Consider the following 22,351-nt stretch of genomic DNA (forward strand, 5'->3'; position numbering starts at 1 on the left):
AACAAAGGTATCAATAACCGGATTTTATTTAAAAATTCATTTAAATCTTCCCTGTCCAAAAAATGCACTTGAATTTAGATTTTAAAAACAAATAATAAAATGAAAAAACTGGTCAGCGTTTTCACACCTTTCTCCCTAACTGCAAACTTCTGAAGAACAAAATTGTTTAAACTTTGGAACAATATTGGAAACTCGAGATGTTTGCAGTAGATACAAAATACCTTAAATTCAAATATTTGTACATTTTCATGCCACTATACAGCAGACCTTCCCAGGATGAAAACACCAAGGTATAGTATAAATTCTTTATTGTGATGTAAAACTGTTGAAACCACTCCGATGTCCATTTCACATCTCAAAATACAGCTGTACTGATCCATAATATACATCTGTAATTGCTTATGTGGTCCTCTTTACTAGTAGCACGTTTCCAGATTAAAATAAATTGCGTTATGGTATTATGTATTGTTACATTTTAGTCTCTTTAAAACAGTAACAAGAAAAGAGTGAAGAAAACAAGCTTTGTAAAATTTAACAAATAATTTATTTCCCTAGAAAAACAGGTAAAAAGGAGAAAAAGAACTTAGTTTTATTAATCAAATCCAAAAATAACCCAAGAATAATGCAAGAATTAAAAAATAGAAGTCCAAGAAATAAAAAGTCCTAAATGAATCTGAGTTGGGAGTCCTGGTAAAAAAATCCAAGATGGAGCACGATGATGTACGCTGTGGTCAGTGTTGTCCTATGTGTCAACAGTTTCTTGTTGAACCACATAAAATAATATTCCAACAAATCAAAAAATGTCTTAGTCCATGAATTATGTATGAGCACTTAAATATTTCCACGAAAAAGAATTAATTCCATTAAACTGAATTTCAACTCAAACTGGTCACAACAAAACACCCTTAAGTGTTAATGATTTATAGCCCAACTGACTAAATTCTCTATAGAAAAAGGTTATATACTAATTTAAGACGCAAAACAGATTCCTGTATGAGGGTCACATAATCATTTTTCTAGAAGATAGAAGCATTACGTGCCTAACATCACATAATCACAGTATGGCCTCGATTTCACTTTATGAATTTACACTAAGAATTAATTTTAAATTTTTTTAAAAAAAAGTTGTTTAATTCAACTCACCGATTTCTGAATCAAGGTCAGAAACTAGGTCAGCAATTACATACAAAGTTTATATTATTATTATTTACGAAAAAAAACTGTCAGGTCAAACTAATGTTTGGAAAATGTCAAATCCAGTAAATAAAGTTACATTACAATAGCATGTAATGGAATAAAAAAATTAAAACTAACAAACAATTAAAGTAAATCAAATATAAATTAAATCAAATATACATAACAGTAAGCTATAGTATGCTTTCTGCTTTCAGCAGATGTTCAATATAATAATGATGTACTCGATTATAAGAACTGTGCATTTTGTGCTGGTAGATCTCTGTTTGTGCAGTTTGTTAGGTGTCATCAGCAAAACAGACAGACCCTGATCTACTGGCACATTATGCTATGGCAGATCAAGATCTTTGACTAGACTTGCAAGCAAGTATATAAGGTACCTTCTAAATGTTACTAATTGCCACATTATTCATGTTAATAAGCTCATTTAAGAACTCCTTGCTTCCATTATTGACAAGATATGCCTTTCTTTTTTCTGCAGATACACTGCTGTAATGCCTTTTAATTTATGTTATATATATGGTAATTATCTCTCTACCCTGATTATAGTTTTCAATAAAACATTGGTTTCCATGTACCTTGTCTATTGATTTTGTGTCAAGTCTTGCTTTTGCACATGTCTGCACTAATGATAGGTGTTTTAATATCTGTATACATTTTAATTTCCTACATGTCTTATGTATAAGTCTTTTAGTATTGTTGGTGTAACAGATCAGTGGGGCTTACATAATTGTTGTGAATTTGTATTACATTTTTGACTTGACTCAACATATCAATCACTACAAGAACAACAATCTAAATGCCTTAAAGGTCTCATTTACTTTGTAAAAAAAAGGACCTAAATGGTTAAGTTACATTGATTCTTTATCATAAATCCATCTTAATTACAAGACCAACCTTTAATAATTACTACTACTACTACTACTACTAATAATAATAATAATAACAGAATTGAACTGACATGAATTACACAAAACTTTATTACCAACTCAGGCCTAACAACATATGTGGTCAAGTGAAAACACACAACACATTAAAATGCCATTTGGTGAAGCTGATAAAGAGAAAAAGGGACAAAAACAGGAAAAGGGAAAAGTGTAAGCATGATTAATATACATGAAAATACTGAGGTATAGCTTTATGGAGTAATAGTGACAACCATCAGTTTATCAAAATGATTTAAATCAGCAGTTAAAATCAGAAATCAGAATAATTTAAATCATTTTACATCACAGCCAAAATAATTCAAATCATGAATTTAAATCACAATCAAAATGATTTAAATCATGTTCACATGTGATCAAAATTATCAGTTTACATGTGAATCAAACTGATTTAAATTACTGGTTTACATGTGAATCAAAATGATTTAAATTAAGTTTACACGTGAATCAAACTGATTTAAATTATCAGTTTACATCACAATGGAGATGACCTAGATAATTACAGTGTATGTAGTTCAAACCCATGTCATAAAAAAATCTAATTAAAATAAACTGCTGATGCCTGTAACATCATCATCATGAACTATAATATACAACATTTTTGAAACATTTTTCCACTTACAGATTGGCCCAAAATAGAACAATTTCAATTTGGTAAACATAACATTAACTTTCGTTTCTTAACACAACATTGATAATGATGTACTTTTCTTGTGAATGATATGGTACCTAAGAATTCTTTACGTACATATTTAATCCAATTATCACTGGACATCACATTCATTGAACAGAATTGGCCAAACTGAGGTTTTAAAAATTTTCAGTTGTAAGTCCATTGGAAATGAAAAGGTACTGATTCTTTTCTGTAGAAGAAACATAGTTTCCTTGCTTCATCAGCAATCCTCTTTTTAGTTAAATGGGAAGTAAATTATTTCTAAAATCAATCCTCAAAAAAGGTACTGATCAACTAATTTCAATAAAAATGTCAATGAATAAAATCAAAATTAAATAAAAACAAGATTACATTTTTTTTGAACCAAACAGAACTAATTTAGCAGACATGGCAGCCAGTCCCTTCAGCAGCTTGTCTAACTGGGCAAGTTGAAGGTAGGTGAGTACCTGCTGTACCAAGGGAAGGTACAGGATATGGGAAAATAGGTTTTTGGGGAAAGAAAGAAAAAAGTAGCGAGAAAGCATATTATTCTAGCACATTATTCTAACTGTGCAAAAACAAGAGCGAGTTGTCTTTTTGGTTTTTATCTACATTACTTTCAATCTCTATTCTTTACAATATACATAAAAAGAAGATATTTAGAAAATCTTTGTCATTACCTGCAGGAATTAAGAATAAAGAATCACAAATATAACATAGGTTATATGCAACAAAGAGTTATTTTGCCTAAAATTCATACCATTACAACCATATGTGAGTAAAACAATCTTCAAACCATTAAGATATACAGGTAATGAAAGCAAATAATGTGAAATATTCACTTTGCCATATTCCACATTAGAATGGAAATAAATTGGAACAGTCCTCGTTGTATTTACACACATCTCATATACACACTTGTGCATCCAACTGCAAATTGCACAACCCAGATCTGCCATAGAATAATGCACAGGCAGATCTGGGTCTGTGCAGTTTGTTAGCAGTAATTAGTAGAACAAACAACAAAGACCCTGCTCTGCAGGTGCATTATGTCAGAACAGGATCTTTGATGTTTGTACTTTTACTAGACAAATGTGTGTGTATGCGATTTGGATTTTTAACTTAGCTTTAACAATTTTTCAGTCATACCGCTATAATGTCTGCGTTGTAACAGTTTATAGTGATGTCTGGCACTGAGGCATCATGCCTCAGACATGTAGCATGATGTCCCACCCAGTCACATTATCCTGACACCAGGCCAACTAGTCGTAACACTAATCTCTAAATGTTGAGCGCCAAGAGAGGCAGCTGTTAGTACCATTTTTGTAAGTCTTTGGTATGACTTGGACGGGGGTCGAACTCACAACCTCCAGCATCCAAGGCAGACGCTCTAACCACTAGACCACCAGAGTGGTACACTAGACTAATGAATATATACAATAAATAAATTTGAACACTCCCTGTGTATTGGACATACATTACTTGCTGTAACATTACATATTACCAATATGTAGTTATTTATCATTATTATAAACAACTGATCTCCGAACAGTGCTGAATGCCTTTTCACAACCAACAAAAGCACAAAATAGGTCTTTGGTACACTTTTAAAATGTATAAAAGAGCATGAAGTGAAAAAAATGCTATTTGACTTAGAGTATCAATTTAGTTTTCTTTTACTAAACCAGTTCTTTCTAATTAAGTCTTGTATTTAGAACAGTTTGGTTTTGGTTCTGATGGTTTATCACAATTTTTTGGCACATGACAGATCATACAAGACAACCAGCATGTTTAGCGAAAGCAGAACCCTAGAAGAACCACTTACACACAGGAAGCTACTGGCAGGCTTTTTCAGATTTGAACCCGATGTGTCTATAACGGCATGCACTTTGTACTTAGAGGTGAACAATTCAATGAAACAACTATTCTTATTGGCTTCATAATTCCAAAATTCTCCAAGACTCTGGAATTGTACTATAATACATAATTTAGACTAGAATTCAATCAACAACTAAATTGCTCACCTTTACAAAGCGTTTAGAAGTTACCTTTACCATATTTTTAAATGTTTCCAGCAGTAATTGTAAACATTAATTTTCATGCAGAAAATAAATACAGACTAAAGGGACCTTCAGAACAAAATGTTGACCTCTGTCGCAGGGCATAAAAAAACAAAAACCGACAATACAAAAAACATTCTTTTTTATCAAAGTTGTTCTTGTTATAGGGTTTAATGTCATTTTTCAGCACAAGATAGGCTATACATGGCAGCCAGTATTAATGGTGGAGGAAGAACCAGGGAAAACCCTAGAAAGAACCACCGACCCACGAGAAGCTACCGGCAATTTTTATCAAAGTAGATATACTATAATGAATTGACAAAAACCAGAGATTTAGTTTTTCATTCTTTTAAATCATGCTTCTCAAATTCTGTTTCAGAAGCTATTAACATTGTTCACCAGTGGAAGACAAAGTCACGAGCTTCGAGTAACAGCCAAGTATGGCCACTATCAGAAGCAGAGTTCATACATCTAATTACCTTGATAAGCTGCTGAGGCCACAAATAAAATGCATGCACTCCACTCATCTAATTCCAATACTCATTCAGATGTAAATGAACTTTAAACACAAAATTTCAACAAAGTCAGTGAAGCATGAAACATATCACTGTGAACTCTTTACAACAAATGTGTAGAACTTTTCAAGATGCATTCCCTCACAAAGTTTCATGATTCTAGTCAGGAGAGTATGCACACAGCATGCTAAAAACTCAAGTGGTCACATTCTAAATGCAAACAGTTAACCAAATCTGTAAAAGTGATTATGAAAAGCTGCTTCTGTTGAAAGGATGTAGTTTTAAGAGATGCACATCATTAACAATTTTGCAATTCAAGCATAACCAGTGTCTGAGAAATAAACATCAAGCCAGAAATTAAACCCAAGTCACAAAAGTGTAAAATATTGGCCACAGCGACCTACGTTTGTGAAGAGTATAGTACTCATCATGATGCATCCTTCCACCAGAGTTCATGATCCCTCATGCCACATTGCAGAAGTCGACCTTTATCTGAAATTACAGTTCAAATAAAATGACATGCAACCTCTACCCCTAATGAAGCATATGAAACAGATGGAGAGGCTGCTTGGGCAAATTGACAACACCACATTACCTTATGTTCTCTTACAACTCTATCAACTAATGAAAAGAATGCACCGAGAGGCAAATAACCTCTACATGACAGTAATGACATACATGGATGAAAGAACACTTTCCCCAAAATATAAGAAAAACAAGGGACAGAAGGGCTGATTTGAAGAAAAGTTGGAAAAAGCAGGGAAGGTAGGGCCAACTGTAAGAACTTTCTTGGTGCAACCCCACCTCCCAAACCAAACGCAACAAGAGCCCCTCAGTGGAACTGACTAGCCAAAAAGAATTTCCTGGAATTCAAGATAAGACCATTTCTTCTTTTTAACTATTGAGTGCTGAAACAATCCCTGAAATTCTTGAGCAATACAATTTTCAAGTTAGTCACTGTGGCAGCCATGTTAGATGGAAGATCAAGACTGCTTTCATCCAGGCCAAATTGGACATCATTCCAAGTGATATTATCATTCTGGAGAATAAATGACAAGATTTACAATAGGTTCATTGTGGCAGTAATTGTTAAGGTCTGATATCTGCATTCAGGACCAATTAGACATCATAATTATTCTTCTGGTGAAAACTCCATGTCATTATGACCTTCTATTTACAAGATTTTCAAGGTGGTTGCCATACCAGATCAATAAAGGTCTTCTGATGAAAAACTCAATGTTGATATTCCTTCCTTTCTTCCTTCCAGGAGGACTCGTGACACGATTTTTAAGATGGCCACTGTGACCATATTGTAGATCAAATCGGCATAATTTGTCTTCCAGTGAAGCCCCATGCTGATTTCTTCTCTGTAAGAATGGTCATATTAAGTCTTTTTTTGTTGCGAAAACCTTATACTAATATGAAAATTCAGTTAAACTGAGCAGGATTTTCCAAATGGTCACTGGTGGTCATATTTCCATTGAGAACCAAAAGGACATCACAAGAATTCTGGTTAAAATCTATGATATGACCTTTTGTTCTGGTTGACAAGCAACAAAAAGAATTTGAAGATGGTTACCATATTTTTCATGTCAGATGTGTGTGTGTGTGTGTGATTTGGATTTTTAACATAGCTTTACAATTTTTCAGTCATATCACTACGGTGTCTGTGGTGTGGCAGTTTATAGTGATGTCTAGCACTGGTGCATCATGCCGCAGACATGTAGCATTATGTCCCACCCAGTCACATTATCCTGACACCAGGCCGACCAGTCCTAAGTTTTTTTTAATGACTCAGCTGGGGATTGAACCCACAACCTCCTGCATCGATGCGGCCGCTCTAGCCACTAGGCCACTGGAGTGGTCTCACGTCAGATCATGACCATTTTCATTTAGTATCAATCAGACCTCATAAGAAGACTTCTGGTGAAAACCCAATGTCAATACCAACATTTGCTCTGAAAGAATGGTAATAAAAAGATTTTTAAGTCAGCTGCAAGACAGCCATACTGGATGTCACATTGTTACCAATTTCTAAGAAGTCATTAATGAAAACTCTGTTGATATGACCATCCACTCTGGTCAAGTAGATAACAAGATTTTCAAGATGTCCAAGTGGAACCATTTTCATTCTGAATGAACTAGACATGCATAACAAGTCTTCTGCTGAAATTTTGAAGAAAAACCAACAAAAAGATTTTCAAGATGTCATCTGTGGTGGCCATATTGGATGTCTGAGCAGCACCATTTTCATTTAGGCCCTGCATGACCTTGAGATAAATGTGTGTGTCAAATTTAGTGGCAATCCCCAAGGAGGAGTATTCATAAACTTGTGCTGGTTGCATGAACAATGGACATTGTAGGATGGACCAGACACCATCCGATAAGCTTTCCTGATCTACAACTAGTAAACACTTAACAAAGAATGCATAATAATGTACATGAACAAAGTCAGCACCCATGGTTATGATTTCACCAATAACTCCCATTTTGTTCCATTTCAGATTTCTTAAAGGCTTGCTTAGTTTTTTGAAGAGTATTACATTTAACCTCTCATTTTCAAATGTAAAAAAATAATAAAGATATTCATTTTATTCTTCTCAAAAGTCCAATCAAGTTCTCTAAAATAGTTTACAAACATGTTAATATCTTGGGTGTTTTTCTTTCTCCAATACTATTATTCAATTTCCAACTTTGTCAATTTGGGCTTGCAATGCTTTTAGAGTTTTGCCTTATATTTACAGAACAACTTTTGTATGGTCTTTTTATACATCAGACTTACAAACTTTAAATATTTTCCAAATCTAATTTTTATTATCAATAATATTTACATGTTTTTTAAAATAATTTTTTACCCATCCATTTATACTTGTTATTTATACTTGTTATCTTTAACATCACAAAATATTTACTACCAAAGATTTTCTTAGCTGATATTTTAAATACATCAGAAAATCACACTCCTGGATGGTCTGATTGACATACAGTAACTGAAAGCAAAAGTGCAAAATGTACCATAAAATGAATAAGTTCAGTGTTTCTACTTTTGTGGTTTAATCTTTTTTTGTGCTTTAATCCCAAACATATTGTCTTTACCATGAGAAATTATTTTTAGAAATATGACAATGTTAAGTACCAGTGGAAAACATTTACAATTCAAAACACCAACATGCATCGGCAATTAGGATTTTTTTAAATCACAAACTACATTAAAAAACTGGCTTCAACTTAAAAACTTGTTCATAATTATATGTCCATGTCTTCATTTATTATTATTAGGGGCCCTGAGTGGCCGAGTGGTCTAAAGCACTCTTCGTCATGGATAACTGCCATCTCACCTCTGTCTGCGTAGGTTCGAGTCTCGGGCTCGGCCAATGTGGATATGTGAGAAAGCTTGCCGGCAGCTTCTCGTGGGTCGGTGGTTCCTTCCGGGGTTTTCCCGGTTTCTTCCTCCACCATTAATACTGGCCGCCATGTATAGCCTATCATGTGCTAAAAAATGGCATTAAAACCTAAAACAACATCATTTATTATTATTTCTGGAAAATACATTAACAACTAAAATTCCTCAAAAATGATGTATGGTATTAAGTTTTAAAATTCTGTATTCCCTCAGATAAATTAAAAAATATATTCATTACGCAAATTATTAAAGTTATGAAAGATGGAGAAATACATAAATTGTGGCTGACAACAGGACTTCCTGCCTGTTCATTAAAAACAGCCATTGAAAAAGATGGAGTCTGAGAATATATTCTACACTAAGGTATTCCCTCAACCATTGTTTATGTGTGTGGAACTGAAAAGAAGGAAACATGACAAAATATACAAAGTATCTACCCTAGTTTACTAAACATATGAAAAGCTGGGACAGTTACATTTTTTGAATACAGGAAATTAAAATAAAAAAAGAGACTAGGTAAGTATAACACAAGAATTGATAGACACAAGATAATGGAATGATCTTTATTTCAGACCTAGTTCTCAACATTCCAATAAAATACAAAAGAAAAAGATGGACTCCTTGTATAAATTTATTTAACTGTACTGAATTAAACTGATTCATCTTGACACTTTGATCCAATGTGATATTTTGCAACTTTAAAAGTGTTAGCAACATTAAAATATCTAACAATTCACCAGTACAAACTAAAGGCACTAAAATTTCCATGAAAAAGAAAAGCTTTAAAAAGAAGTGGAAACCTGATAAGCAAACAGCAACTCAGTTGACAGCCAGACTTTTGCTCTTTCATTATGCTTGCTATGTTGAGACAATGATTTGTATGTATCAATCTATACAAGAAGAACATTTTCTATGACAATCCCCAAGAGTCTCTTATATGGCTTAACTCTGAAAATATCTGCTTTAATCAGTGAAGATTATGTAAAGCTATTTACGAGATACTGTATTATGCAAAGAAAAAAGGCATAGGCGTTATCATCAAGCAATAAAAATGAAATAGTGTCTAGTTACCTCCATCTTATGGGTGAAAAGATACCGTGGTTTCACTTTCTTCATGGGGTAAATTTTTTTTGGTGGATTTATGGTTGCTCCAAACCACAAGATTAAAGACCCAACAAAAAATGTGCCACATGTAATGCAGAAAGCCATTACAACATTTTCTTACCACCATATTCCTTGTGATAAAAAACTGTTATTGCAAATTCAACTTAAGTACTGTAATATTTTTTTTTTTACGTGTTTGTTTAAATGAAACCATTGCTGAAGAATTTTTTTATTATAAACAATTATAAAGCATTGTTCCTATCCATATGTATGCATGCAGTATCTGGTAACTGTTGACATGAAACAGGTACCAAGGTGATTCCACTGTATTTCTTGCTGACTGCACTGAGAAGGGGGCTGCTGGTTGAATGTTTGATTCACATATGGAATGGTAATATTATACATTCAACTTGAATTTACCACATTTAAGCCATTGCGTTAATGTCATGATCATCTTAAGTCACAGAGAATAAAACGAAATTTTTTCACACAAGTATTCTGAAAAACAACTTCACCTCAGTCAAGAATCAATGTAGAAAAAAAAGCATTAAATCTAATCTTCCTATTATCATTTTATTATTCTTTCTTCACTTGTCAATAATATTAGATATTAAATATGCTACAATCTGTCTTTTTTCTATGTCCTTACTTATCTCATCTATTGGTTTAAGGCTGTGAGTGATACCAGCAGCTACCATATATTTCATACATACATGCATATTGACACAAAATAAATGCTTTATAATTACACATATTTCATTGAAAGACAGTTCAAATAAAACAAATGCATGTAAAAGACAACATTTTACAACAGTAATAAAGCTGAATCATTGAGCTTTGCTGAAAGCCACAAATATATCAGTAAGAAAAAATGAATGTTGTATGTGTGTGTGTGTGTGTGTGTGTGTGTGTGTGTTTGCATCACATGTGGCTCATTTTTCAATGGGTTATTTAATACATGGCTCTGAGGAACCTCACAATCCACACAAATATGTCCCCATGGAAAAAGTGAATATTTGTCATTAGCTGGCAGTTTAGATGAATCCACTAATGGTAGTAATGAACAAACATGAAATTTAACTGACAATTGTTTGTAATTTCAAAAATAATTTTGGATGGAATTCAAAATTAAATTACTGTACCATCTGTATTACTACAGCTCTGTCATGCTGGAATCACCCAAATGTATGTTCTTTAAACCCATTTGAAATAAAATATTATACACGCTTGTACGACAAGTCCAGCTGCAAACTGCAAAGACCCAGATCTTCTGGTGCATTATGCAACAGCAGATCTGGGTCTGTGCAGTGTGTTAGGAGTAATCAGTAGAACAAACAACATGACCCTTATCTGCAGTCTGACTTGACTAATAAGCAAGTATATAATCTATACAGTTGTTTTAGGTCATTTGACGACTACACAGTTTGTACAGTCTGAATAATGTGGCAATTAGTAACATTTATAAGGTAACTTATTTACTCACTTTTAAGTCGAGTCCAACTGCAAACAACAAAGATCCTGATCTGCTGTAGCATAATGTGCCTGCAGATCAGGATCTATGGTGTTTGTTCGACTGATGGCCCAACAAACTATACAGACCCAGATCCGCTGGTGCATTATGGGATGGCAGATCTGGTTCTGTGCATTTTGCAGATAGATTCATCCTATAAGGGAGTGTATATGGCAAAGGACAGCAGTGATGTTTTCAATTTAGGAAATCTGTCTTTCTGACCATAGCTTGGTCACAGAATTGGAAAAAAAAGAACAATTTTCTTTCAGGACATAGCATGAGATGTGAGGTACACTGGATATGAGAGATATCAAAGATGATTTTAACTGATCATTAAATTATAAATCAAAAGCATATTTAGGAACAAGGCGATGGCATTACCAATAATTAAAGTATATTCCAGCTGTATTCATTGCAGCAAGAATTATTCAATGTTTATTGAGTGTATAATTTGCAAAGCAAAAACTGGTGACTTCTGGTAGTCATAAAAGTAAAACTGAATAGTGTGCGCTTCATTAAACTCTAGGTCCATTTTCTCAGTGAAACTAAATTCTAATATATCACAGTTCCACTCAAAAAGTCTACTTGGCCTTGACCCATGCTCCTAGCCCCAGTCGTTGTGAGACTGGTTCTGAGTCACCATGGAGAGAGGGAAAGTCCGTATCCAAGTTGTGTTGCTTGACATGAGAATTGTAGTCTTTACGGACTAGTACCTGTTGACATGTCTGACATGTAAGGAACCCAGACAGTGTCATACTCCAGGATCCACGAGAATTACTGCTTCTGCTGCTGATCTTTAATATGTCCGATCCTTTGTCCTTGCTGATCAGGTTCTCCATCTGCATGTACACTGTCAACAGTTCCTGCTGCTTTTCGATGTCTGGGAGCAGTGCAAGAAGTTCTGGAAAAACAAGAGCAAACTTCTCCTTTCCGAGCAAAGACTCGCATTGCTTATAATACTCGTCTGCATGTATGTCTCCCCTTCGAAACTCTGCTGAAAAAGATTTAAACTCTCCAAACTGAGATGAATCACTATCTAGGATATGTTTGATTTCACTGATAAGCTGGATGTTGCGATTCTGAAATTCATCTGGCTGGCGATACTCAAACTTCACTACATCTGTTGCCATAGGCAACAATGTGCCTATCCCGATATCCATCAGTGTCTTTCCCTCTGAGGTAGTATCTGGCTGTACTGAGAACCCTGGTGGAGGAGTTTTCTGTGAAGACACAGAACCAAATCCTGGTGGTGCTTTGGTGCCAGGGGTGGGGACAGAAAACTTAAACCCTGGGGGTGGGGGTTTAGTGGGTTTCACTGTGGCTAAAAGACTAGGAAAGTCTTTGTCTAATAGGACTTCTCCATTGGATGCTGGTATCAGCTGAACTTCGTCCTCACTTTTTACTTCAAGAGGCAGAGCCTGATGCAGTCTCTCTTGAACACTCTCTGCATCCACTGGAACAATCTCTGCATCCTTTGTGACTGGAACAAGATCTACACCCTTTGTGACAAGATTTCTCTCCAATTCTGGTGCACACAAGTCCTTTTTCTGAACCATGCTCCTGTCATCATTTTCAAGATCCTTATTATATTTGCAAGTTTTCTCGGTTCTGTTCTCCAAAAAACTACTAGCAATATTTTCAAGAGATGAAGTCATCGACTCTTTAAAATTCTCCTTCAATTTGTCCACTTCATTATTGCCCTTGTTCTTTTTCTTTTTCTTCTTTTTATTTTTAGTCCTTTCATTAGAGTTATCAAAATTTATTTCAGTTCTATGATTATTGACACTAGAAATGTTTGTTCCATTTTGTACAGCTTTAAGTGTAGATGATGATGATAATGATGACTTATTCCAAGAACTATTTATAGAACCTGGTTGTATTGAACTACCAAGTGATGGAAAGTCATCCTCCTGTACAACATGTGCTGTATTTTTTAATAAAGTTTTTGGTACAGTCAGTGATTTTTGGCTATCTGATTTAGGCTTTTTACTAAATTTTTCATTTAATGTATTATGACTAGTAGATTTTTTATTTTTACCCCAAGTGTTTGATGTTAATGGGGTTTCAGTCGTCTGTTTAAGTTTAACAGGAAGCTCAGGAAAGTCCTCTACATGTTTCGCACTAATCGATGTTACAGAAGTATATGGAGAATTGCGACCACTTGATGGTTGATTATAGGTTTTCTTTGAGTCCGAATTTACATTTGGCACAATATTTTCTGCATGTAAGGAAGGAAAATTGTTTAAGTGGAGCATTCCATGTTGTACAGACATACTGTTTGCTAAAGCTAAGTGGGAGGCCATGGAAGATCTAACTTCCTGTTTGACATCATCTTTTTCTGAATTCCTGTTGGGATCTGGTGCTCTTGCCAGATTATCACCACCGAGAGAAGGAAAACCGTCTTCATCTACTTTTAGAGCTGCCTTCGAGTCCTTGCTAGATTTCTGTTTTTCCTGCTTCACATCTGTCAGAGATTGGGTCAGTGCTCGTTGTAGATCATAATTTTCCCTGTAAAGTAAGTATGATAGTGTTATCTCTTATAAACTTTTCTAGGTAAATGTCCTGCCTCCTCCTTATTATGGTTCCATTTGATATTGGTTTTATTTCATGTTTAAGTGATTTACATTCTTACTGACCCAGAGTACACAGGATCACTATGACTGTAAAGGGAAATAACTCCAGAGTTGCAAGAATGTCATAATAAAAGTATATATATATATAACATTAACTAGTAAAGAAACAATTCAATTCTTTTTTTTATAAGTTATTGTAGAATGAACAATATCTTTCAAATATCTCTGAATGGGGTTGGGGAGACCATATGTGAGCATTATATAGCCAGATATTTTACCAATATCCATAATGAAGTGTTCTTGATACATTTATGTCTGAAAATGGAAAAAGGAATGGTCAGGTTTGCTATGCTTTCAAGTGCAAAATGATTTTACCATTTTAAAACTTCTTTCATCAATTTTCAACAATTAGTGGATAACTGCAGATGTAAGCCTCATTTATCATACCAAACTGAGGAAATGAATCACTATTTTCCAATGAAGTCAGCAATCACACAAATTACTGTTTGTTCACAATAATCAGCATGATACTTTTGAAGCAATGGCATCCTGTTATTCAAAACTGAAATGCTGTATAATAATGTGAAAATCATATAAATGTTGAAGCTTGAAAGGTGCACACACATAAACACCCATGTTCCTTATGGATATGCAACCATTGTTACATAACAATAAGATCATACTGGATAATTTTAGATCTGGTTTCGTGTTTTATGGCTCAACAACAGAAGCAGGTTATTTACTACCATTGAAATTGGACAAAAGTACTTTGTCAAAGTCACCACTGTAGCCAACCCAGTTTGATCTGAAGGCAGGATCAAAACCTGTACTTTCAAACATGCACACTGACAACTAAGCCACCACAGCTTTTAATTTTAGGATAAAGGAACTGGACAACAGAAATAATATCAGATGTCCTACAAAACAGTGCCACTTTGCTAAAGGATCTAGAATTTGGGAATTAAGCCTTACCTATTGTAGCGCTGACTTCCACCTTGATAGCGCTGAATTTCTTCATAGTTCTGTCCGGTTATTACACCTGTATATAGAAGGACTTGTTAAAGGCATTTGTGAAATTTACTTTGCTTTTAAAACATCTAACACAGAAATTATGAAAAACGGTAGCTAGAAATTTTAATCACAAACAATGACGTAGAACTTTACCTTGAAAAATTTAAACTGAATTTGCTGACAGTGGAAACTCAATCTCACGCTGAACTGCCAAGGTTTTATTTTCAGAGCAGAAACTATTTTATTTTAAAGCTAACAAAAATAACTTTTATTGGACATCATATTTACAAGAAAATTCCTGCCTACAGTAAACATCTAAAGTTTGTATGCTTCAGATGTGTGGGGTTTCATGCCACTTTTCAGCACATGATGGCTATCCATGGTGGCCAGTATATTTGGTGGAGGAAGAAATACTGACCCACAAGAAGCTACTGACAAACTTGTGTGTGAATGATCTGTAAAAGCAAATGCCTTAGACCACTCAGCTGCCACATCAATTCAAACTATCGATGTAATAGTAGAATTTACTAAGTAAAACACTGTAATCAATGTCGATTCATTTTACAGATAAAATTCCAATAGCTTTTATACTTGATTTGCTACATATTTTGCTTTATGGCTGGTTAGCTGGTTATTTTAAATGGCACTGTTCAGCAAATAATTGGCTATAAGTAAATGGGAGCCAAGTGCCTTTGCTACCTAGCTGCTATCTAACCAGCAATCCTTGGATTACGAGTCAGATACTCCACCAACTGAACTAGTGGCTCCCTTAATCAGGCAGGCAGGGGAATGGGTAAAACTACATTTCCTTTACTGTTTACACCTTATCTGCTGATATTATTCAAAGATAACAGGTCAATGACGTCACACTTAGGTGTGCTAATTCAAGCAAGGTTAGATTGTTCTGGGATTATCTTTGATGTTTATGATACTTAGAGAAGTAGAAAAATAATTACAACTTGAATGGATTAACTTTGAATCATATACAGGTATTTGTTTAATTGCCCACTAAATTATAATCAAGCTGACAAAAGTGTAAGGCATCTCATGAAACCAGTTGTGAAAGGTAAGTGGACAAACTTTCTGTTTTAGTAGCAATTAACTTGCTTCATTTGGTAGAATGTAAACGTTTGGAACCAATAATGACCTCATCAGTTAATTTATCAAATATCAGCTTCTGATTACACATTAAACTGTATCCAATATAACAAAACTAGAAAATGTGGCAGCTCAAAAAGCCATTTGTCAAATGTAAGTGGACAAACTTTGTTTTATTGGCAACTGATTTACTTTAACAGGCAAAAAGAACAGACACCAAAGAAACAAAAGTTAGTGTTAACCCTGAGGAAGTGAGTAAATCTTGAAGTTGTTAGGTAATGGTGAATTTCCATGGGTGAATGCTTTGAAAGACAGAAATGGATTAACAATATGTGACTGGAGTAAGGATGCCAGAAAATCAAAGACAAAACACCAAACTAGCTCATGTAACAGAAAAACTGGTTGACAAATTTATTTAAAAGGGTAAAGAGCCGAAAATGATAGTTCAGTACACCATTTCATGTGAAGAATGGGTTTCTTCTGCTTGAAATAGCTTGACTGAGTTGTAAGTGCATCTTTTAGTATAATGAAGGGGTCACAGGTACATCTTTCAGGAAAATAAATATGTTTCGAGGAGCAGGTAGCCTTTTTTAGTAAAGAAAAATGTTTTGAGTTGCAAGGAAATTGGTTACTATGAAATATATCAAGATCTGAGTTGTAGGCACATATTTTTAGAATGAAAAATATGTTTTGAGTTGCAGGCACATTTTTTAACTGAACAAATATCATGTTTGCGTGCTGTGAAAGCAATCGATGAAATGTACCCAGCCATCGTACCAGAAAACCAAGCTGCAGCTGGAAGTTCTGAGGCCAAAGGTCAAGTAAAGTTACGAGTCAGCATTTGTGTTGCACACAGCATTTTTGACAGATGTGCTGAAGATTGTGAACAAACTGTGCTTTGTATTTCAGAAAAGACGAGTTAGACATTGAGGTTGTGAATTTCATGGTTAAGAGGACTATCTGGACACAAAAACAGCTGAAAAAATTAACAGCAGTGAAGAGTTGCCAAATGTGTACAATTAGGTGGTGGAAAACAAATACAGGTACAAAGCAGGACAAGTGATGGGCACTCAGAAGAACAGAATATTGTTTCAAAATGCTGCAAACAGCTATATAAACAATCTGAATATGAGCCTTCAAAACAGATTTGAGGAATCATCTCTGAATAAGATACAAACAGCAAACCAAGTCCTTAATCCCAGATATCTGTCAACATTCTTGTCTGGTATATCACGTTATGGACATCTAGGACTCAGATTATCTGTGAACAGCTCGGACCAAAGGGATACCATGGTGGATTTGCAGACACTGACAGAATGAAACAAAACTTTTTTTAAAGTTTAGGGTAGTCATCAAGAAACTCAGTGGAAAGTCACTAAAATATGTGCATCAGGAACTAAATGACAAATACAGTGACATGTTTCCAGAGTATTGTGTATTGGGTAAGTATATCCTGACAGCACTGCAAACAAGTGTAGCTCAAGTGTGGTGTTTCTAGCCAGAAATGTCTTTAGACAAAAACAGGTTTAGACTTGAACATGAGCAGTTTACAAAACTCATTAAGATATGAGAAGAAAGACCTGGTAGAAAAATTGGATGCAGAAATGGTTGTTACCAAGTGTGTATAAAGTAAAAATAGAGGAACATAATTGGCTGGCAATTCTCTGATGTTCATTCTTGATATTTTGATGAATAGATAACAGTTATAGTTGTAGTGGTATATTTCTGCATTTAAAATTATTTGAGGAGTTAAAAACAGAACATGTTTAAAGTTATAAATGTAATAAATAATAAAATAATCCTTTCTGTGTTTTAATATACTAAATATTAGGAAGAGAAACACTTGCACAAAAATAATTGCTATATCTGTCCCACTTAAACTTGTCAGCATCCTTGTGCATGTTTTTTTAAAATTTATATGGTCACTTTAACAATTTTAGTCATATTGCTACAATGTCTGCAGTGTGGCAGTTTATAGTAACATCTAGCACTGGGACATCATGCTGCAAACATGTAGCATCATGTACCATCCAGTCACATTATTCTGACACGTAACCAACGAGTCCTAACACTAACCTCTTAATGCTGAGCACCAAGCAAGGCAGCTGCTAGTACTATTCTTATAAGTCTTTGGTATGGTTCTGCAAGGATTCAAACCTGCAACCTCCTGCATATGATGCAGACACTCTAACCACTTAAGCCACCAAAGTTAAAAAATTCATAACAAGTGTTTCTCTTAATTCAACATGAAACAATTAATCTTTAAACATCAGTTTGCCCCATGAATAACAAACAATCCCAGTTATGAGCTCACGACTTATAAAAAAAACAAACGAGTCTTGACTTATGTGATTTTCATTTGGACTACTGAGGTTTTTGAGTAAAAGATCAAATGACTGCTTAGTTTTTAAAGCTACTGAGAACCCTGTAATGCATCTGTCACATTTGTGAATTTCAATTGATGCATTTGTTTTAGAGATGAAATTAGTGGAAAATCTCTAGCCTAAATAATCAAAACATTATCTAATTTTCTTTAGTTTATATGGTAGCCACCATGCAACTACTTCACTGTCAACAGATTTTCAATCAATCAAGCACTTTTCTTGTTTCTTGTAAAATCCTGGGATCTGCGGACTTAACAAAAACAAACTCCTTCACTTTCCCAAACCCTGAAAGTGTCATGCTTGAAACAAGTTTTTTTTAAAAAAGAAATCGGTGCTTGGTGCTCTAAGGAATTAGCAGTTATCAAATTTTTGAATTTTTATTTTTTTAAAATAAAAACTTTTACAGGATTCCAGGACCCACTGGAACCTTGAAAATCTCACAACACAGACATGCTCTATTTCCTTTTTTGGTGACAAAAGTATATAACCATTTAAGATGTGTAACATATTTCTATAGAAACAACACAATATGTGTTGTAGATTACAACCTTAGTCATGTTCAAAACAAAACATTACACTATGACTGTAGTCATATTCAGGATAAAATGGTCTAAAAACAAACTTACGAAATGAACACTAGTTATCTGCAGTTCTTGGTACTGAACACTAAAATATGGGTCCTATTATTTATTAAAGTTCACAGAATATAAACTTCAGAATTTTCTGATTTCAATTTCCACACAATACAGATTCAATTTCACTTTATATTACACAGATAAAAAATTGACAATAAAAAAGCTTTGCTAGAATGTCATGCTGATGAAATTTTGGCACAGGTCATGTTGCACTCTGCAATAAATGCATAGATGAAAATTTACTCATAATCAAATTTATACACAGGATGCCACCTGGCCAGGTTGGTGAATATCAAACACCTCTGTGTCGTTAAAAATCTGCCTGCCCTATCTCAATTTTAATTGTTGAAAAACATGAGGAGGGTTTCTGAGAATATTTGTAATGCTTGATAAATGGTATAAATTGGTGGCAACTTCTCGCTGTACAAGTAGAAAGGTAATTTTTAGTAAATTATATTTCTCTAAAAATACTTACCTAATCACATTAAGATTAGGAGATTAATCTCTGCTACATCCAAATCCAGCTATCCATGATGATGCAAAACATTTTTCCATCTGTACAAAGGGAAGTAACTCTTACAGTTGAAATCCTATTATTCCCACAACATGCCCATCCATGTCCATCATACTACCAGCTTAAATCTGAAGACCTATAACACGCATTGTGGGGATAAGTGGAGAGGGATTGACAGTATCAGGCAAGTATTTCTGACTTACTCAAAACTTTCCCTTCTCAATCAAATAATTACCTGATCCTATTAAGGGCCCTAGGTGGTGGAATTGTCTAAGGTGCTCACCTTTACACATCACTGACATCTCATCTGTCTGTGTGGGTTTGAGTCTTGGGCTCTGCCAACATGGGTATGTAAGAAATCTTGCCAGTAGCTTCCCATGGATCAGTGATTCTTTCTGGGGTACTGCCAGGTTCTAAGCTAGGCTGCCATGTGGTTAGGTATATGGAAATGGGTGTCTGACAGGTAATGACTGATAGCATATGCACTGCACTGGAGACTGATGGATCTTGCCATCACCATTTTGATCTTTGGGGTAGTAATAAATTAAGTCTGCTCAAGTCAATGGCAGTGCTCAATTTTACTATTTTTTATGAATGTCTCCCACATTACATGCTGTCAAATGTAACATCCTTGTCTAGGTTAGGTACTTCTAAGTGATAAACCTCTGTATGATTTGTACCGGAGTAGTGAGAAAAAGTTGCATGAAGTTGTGGACAAATAAGATGGCACTGAATTACTGGGGTCATGAATGTTATCTGCATGATGCCTAGTAATTTTTGCAATGTTTCAAAACAGTAGCAAAATCATCAAGGACTGATGTTCATTATCTCCATCAACTTCCACTGAGGCCACAACTTTTTATGTAGTACTGACTGCCAGTGGAGGGTATTCTGACAGGCAAAATTCTTTATTCATCTTCAATTGCCACCTTAAAATTGAATTTAGTCCTTTCCATAATTCCAAAGGAATGCTGAGCCAAGCCCATGTCAGATGCCCACTCCTCCTTCCTGTACACTGTGTGTCCAGGGGTGTAACATTCCTTATGGCAGCTATGATATTGAATCATCACCGTGTGTAAGAATGGTTCTACCTGTCTGATATACTTGTAGGGCCAGTTGAGTTGTGTTAAGCAGTGTTGTGTGGCTGGTGAATGGTAGTCAGACAGCCAATTGGGCCAGGCTGGGTGGCTGGGTGGTCTTAGGTGCTTGCCTTTACTGATCATTGCCATCTCCACTATGTCACGTCTTTTTATGTGGACTCCAGTCATGGGCTAGGCCAATGGGGTTGTGTGAAGAAGCTTGCCAGTAGCTTTTTATGGGTTGGTGTTTCTTCCCAGGATTCTCTTGGGTTCGCCCTTCACCAGATAAACTGGTTGCCATGTGTAGCCTAACATGCTGAAAAATGGCATTAGACCCAAAGCAACCAATAGGACACATGTAAATCATTTTTGTTACATTTCTTTTAATAATTTTAAGGATTTTTAATATTATCTGTTAAAGTTATCCTTCACCATGGTGTCAAAGTCTAAGAATGATAGTAAAACCCAACTTACATAGAAACCAACAAACATATAGGTCCCAGGAATGTAACCCTTACGTATCTCTGTATAGCTCTTGAGCACTGAGCAAGCGAGAAAGTAATCCTGTGTGTCCAACTTCAATGTTCAAAAGTCCATGAAAGGATGAAGATTAAAAACTTTGCTTAGCTGGCTGCAAAGCTAAACTAAAAATGATTGATGTTTTTAAAATCGAAATGATATTTTTATTGAGTATGCAGATCATGTGGGATTCCAATAAAGCTTGTGTGGAATCGCTTGGTGTGGCTTTGACTGAGACGGAATATTAAAATTTCCCATAAAAAGCTGGAAAACAAATCAGAATTTAGATAAATGCTTAATACTTCGTGTTCAGAAAATTTTACAAAGTGCCCTTTTTATGAGGCCCTTCAATTGCCATTTGATTGACAGATATTGAACCAAATGTTTCTGCCAACTGTGCATGTCAGATGGGTGTGAAAAAAAAACCATTTAATGCTGGAAACACATCTTGTGATTGTCTTCCATGACTTTAAAACATCTGCACTTCTTGCACTTTGATATATCTGTAGTGACGGAGAAGAAGAAAAAAAAAACCAATATACAAATTGTTCAAAGAGGTGAGCATGCGTTATCAAGATGACCAATAAAGAATGTAATAAACCAAAACTGAAGAATGCAATACAATTACCCAGGGAAAAACTATAGTATTACTGACCAATATCACATAGATGACAAGGATTGGTAAAAAAGTGCCATTTGAACCAATTCAACTGGAAAACTGCAAATGTTGCATGCACCAGGTATATCAATCATTCAACTTGTTATACCACTGAAAAAAATTATGTCATAAGGTCAAAAATTGATTATACATTGCAATGGATTCTTTGGAAGCACTGTTTAAAATTGCAAACAAAAGTTCAAACTTGTAACATCTGGATATGGGTGGCCACCTAGTGGGAATGAGGGAGTTAATCGGTAAGAATTACTTTCTTTTATCTATGTGTGTGGAAGAAATTTTTAATCTTTCAGGAATGGATGGATTTGGAGGTAGCAGAGATTAATTTCCTAATCCTAATGTGACTGGGTTGGGCAATATATTTGATGAAGAAAATAATAAACACTCTCAATGTCTATTGTAAAGGTGAAGGTACACCCTGAGCTTATATCAGGATCACACAAGGTTTGCTGTGTATATCTACTGTACCAAATGAGAATC

General features: G+C 34.8%; 1 protein-coding gene across 2 annotated transcripts in view; it reads right to left on the reverse strand.

The window, feature by feature from the left end:
• Positions 1-2,156: 2,156 nt before the first annotated feature.
• The window catches only part of LOC149802700 (E3 ubiquitin-protein ligase ZNF598-like), a 37,244-nt gene continuing 17,049 nt past the window's right edge, over positions 2,157-22,351 (reverse strand). For both annotated transcript variants that reach the window (XM_089952086.1, XM_089952087.1), the window contains 2 exons: positions 14,928-14,994; positions 2,157-13,890 (listed from right to left, as the gene is read on the reverse strand). In XM_089952086.1, the coding sequence (XP_089808212.1) occupies positions 11,964-13,890; positions 14,928-14,994 (1,994 nt within the window). In that variant the 3' untranslated portion in view covers positions 2,157-11,963. The remainder of the gene's footprint in view (positions 13,891-14,927; positions 14,995-22,351) is intronic.

Source organism: Sinohyriopsis cumingii, chromosome 3, assembly GCF_028554795.1.
Source record: "Sinohyriopsis cumingii isolate HCF-2022 chromosome 3, ASM2855479v2, whole genome shotgun sequence".
Lineage (NCBI taxonomy): Eukaryota > Metazoa > Mollusca > Bivalvia > Unionida > Unionidae > Sinohyriopsis > Sinohyriopsis cumingii.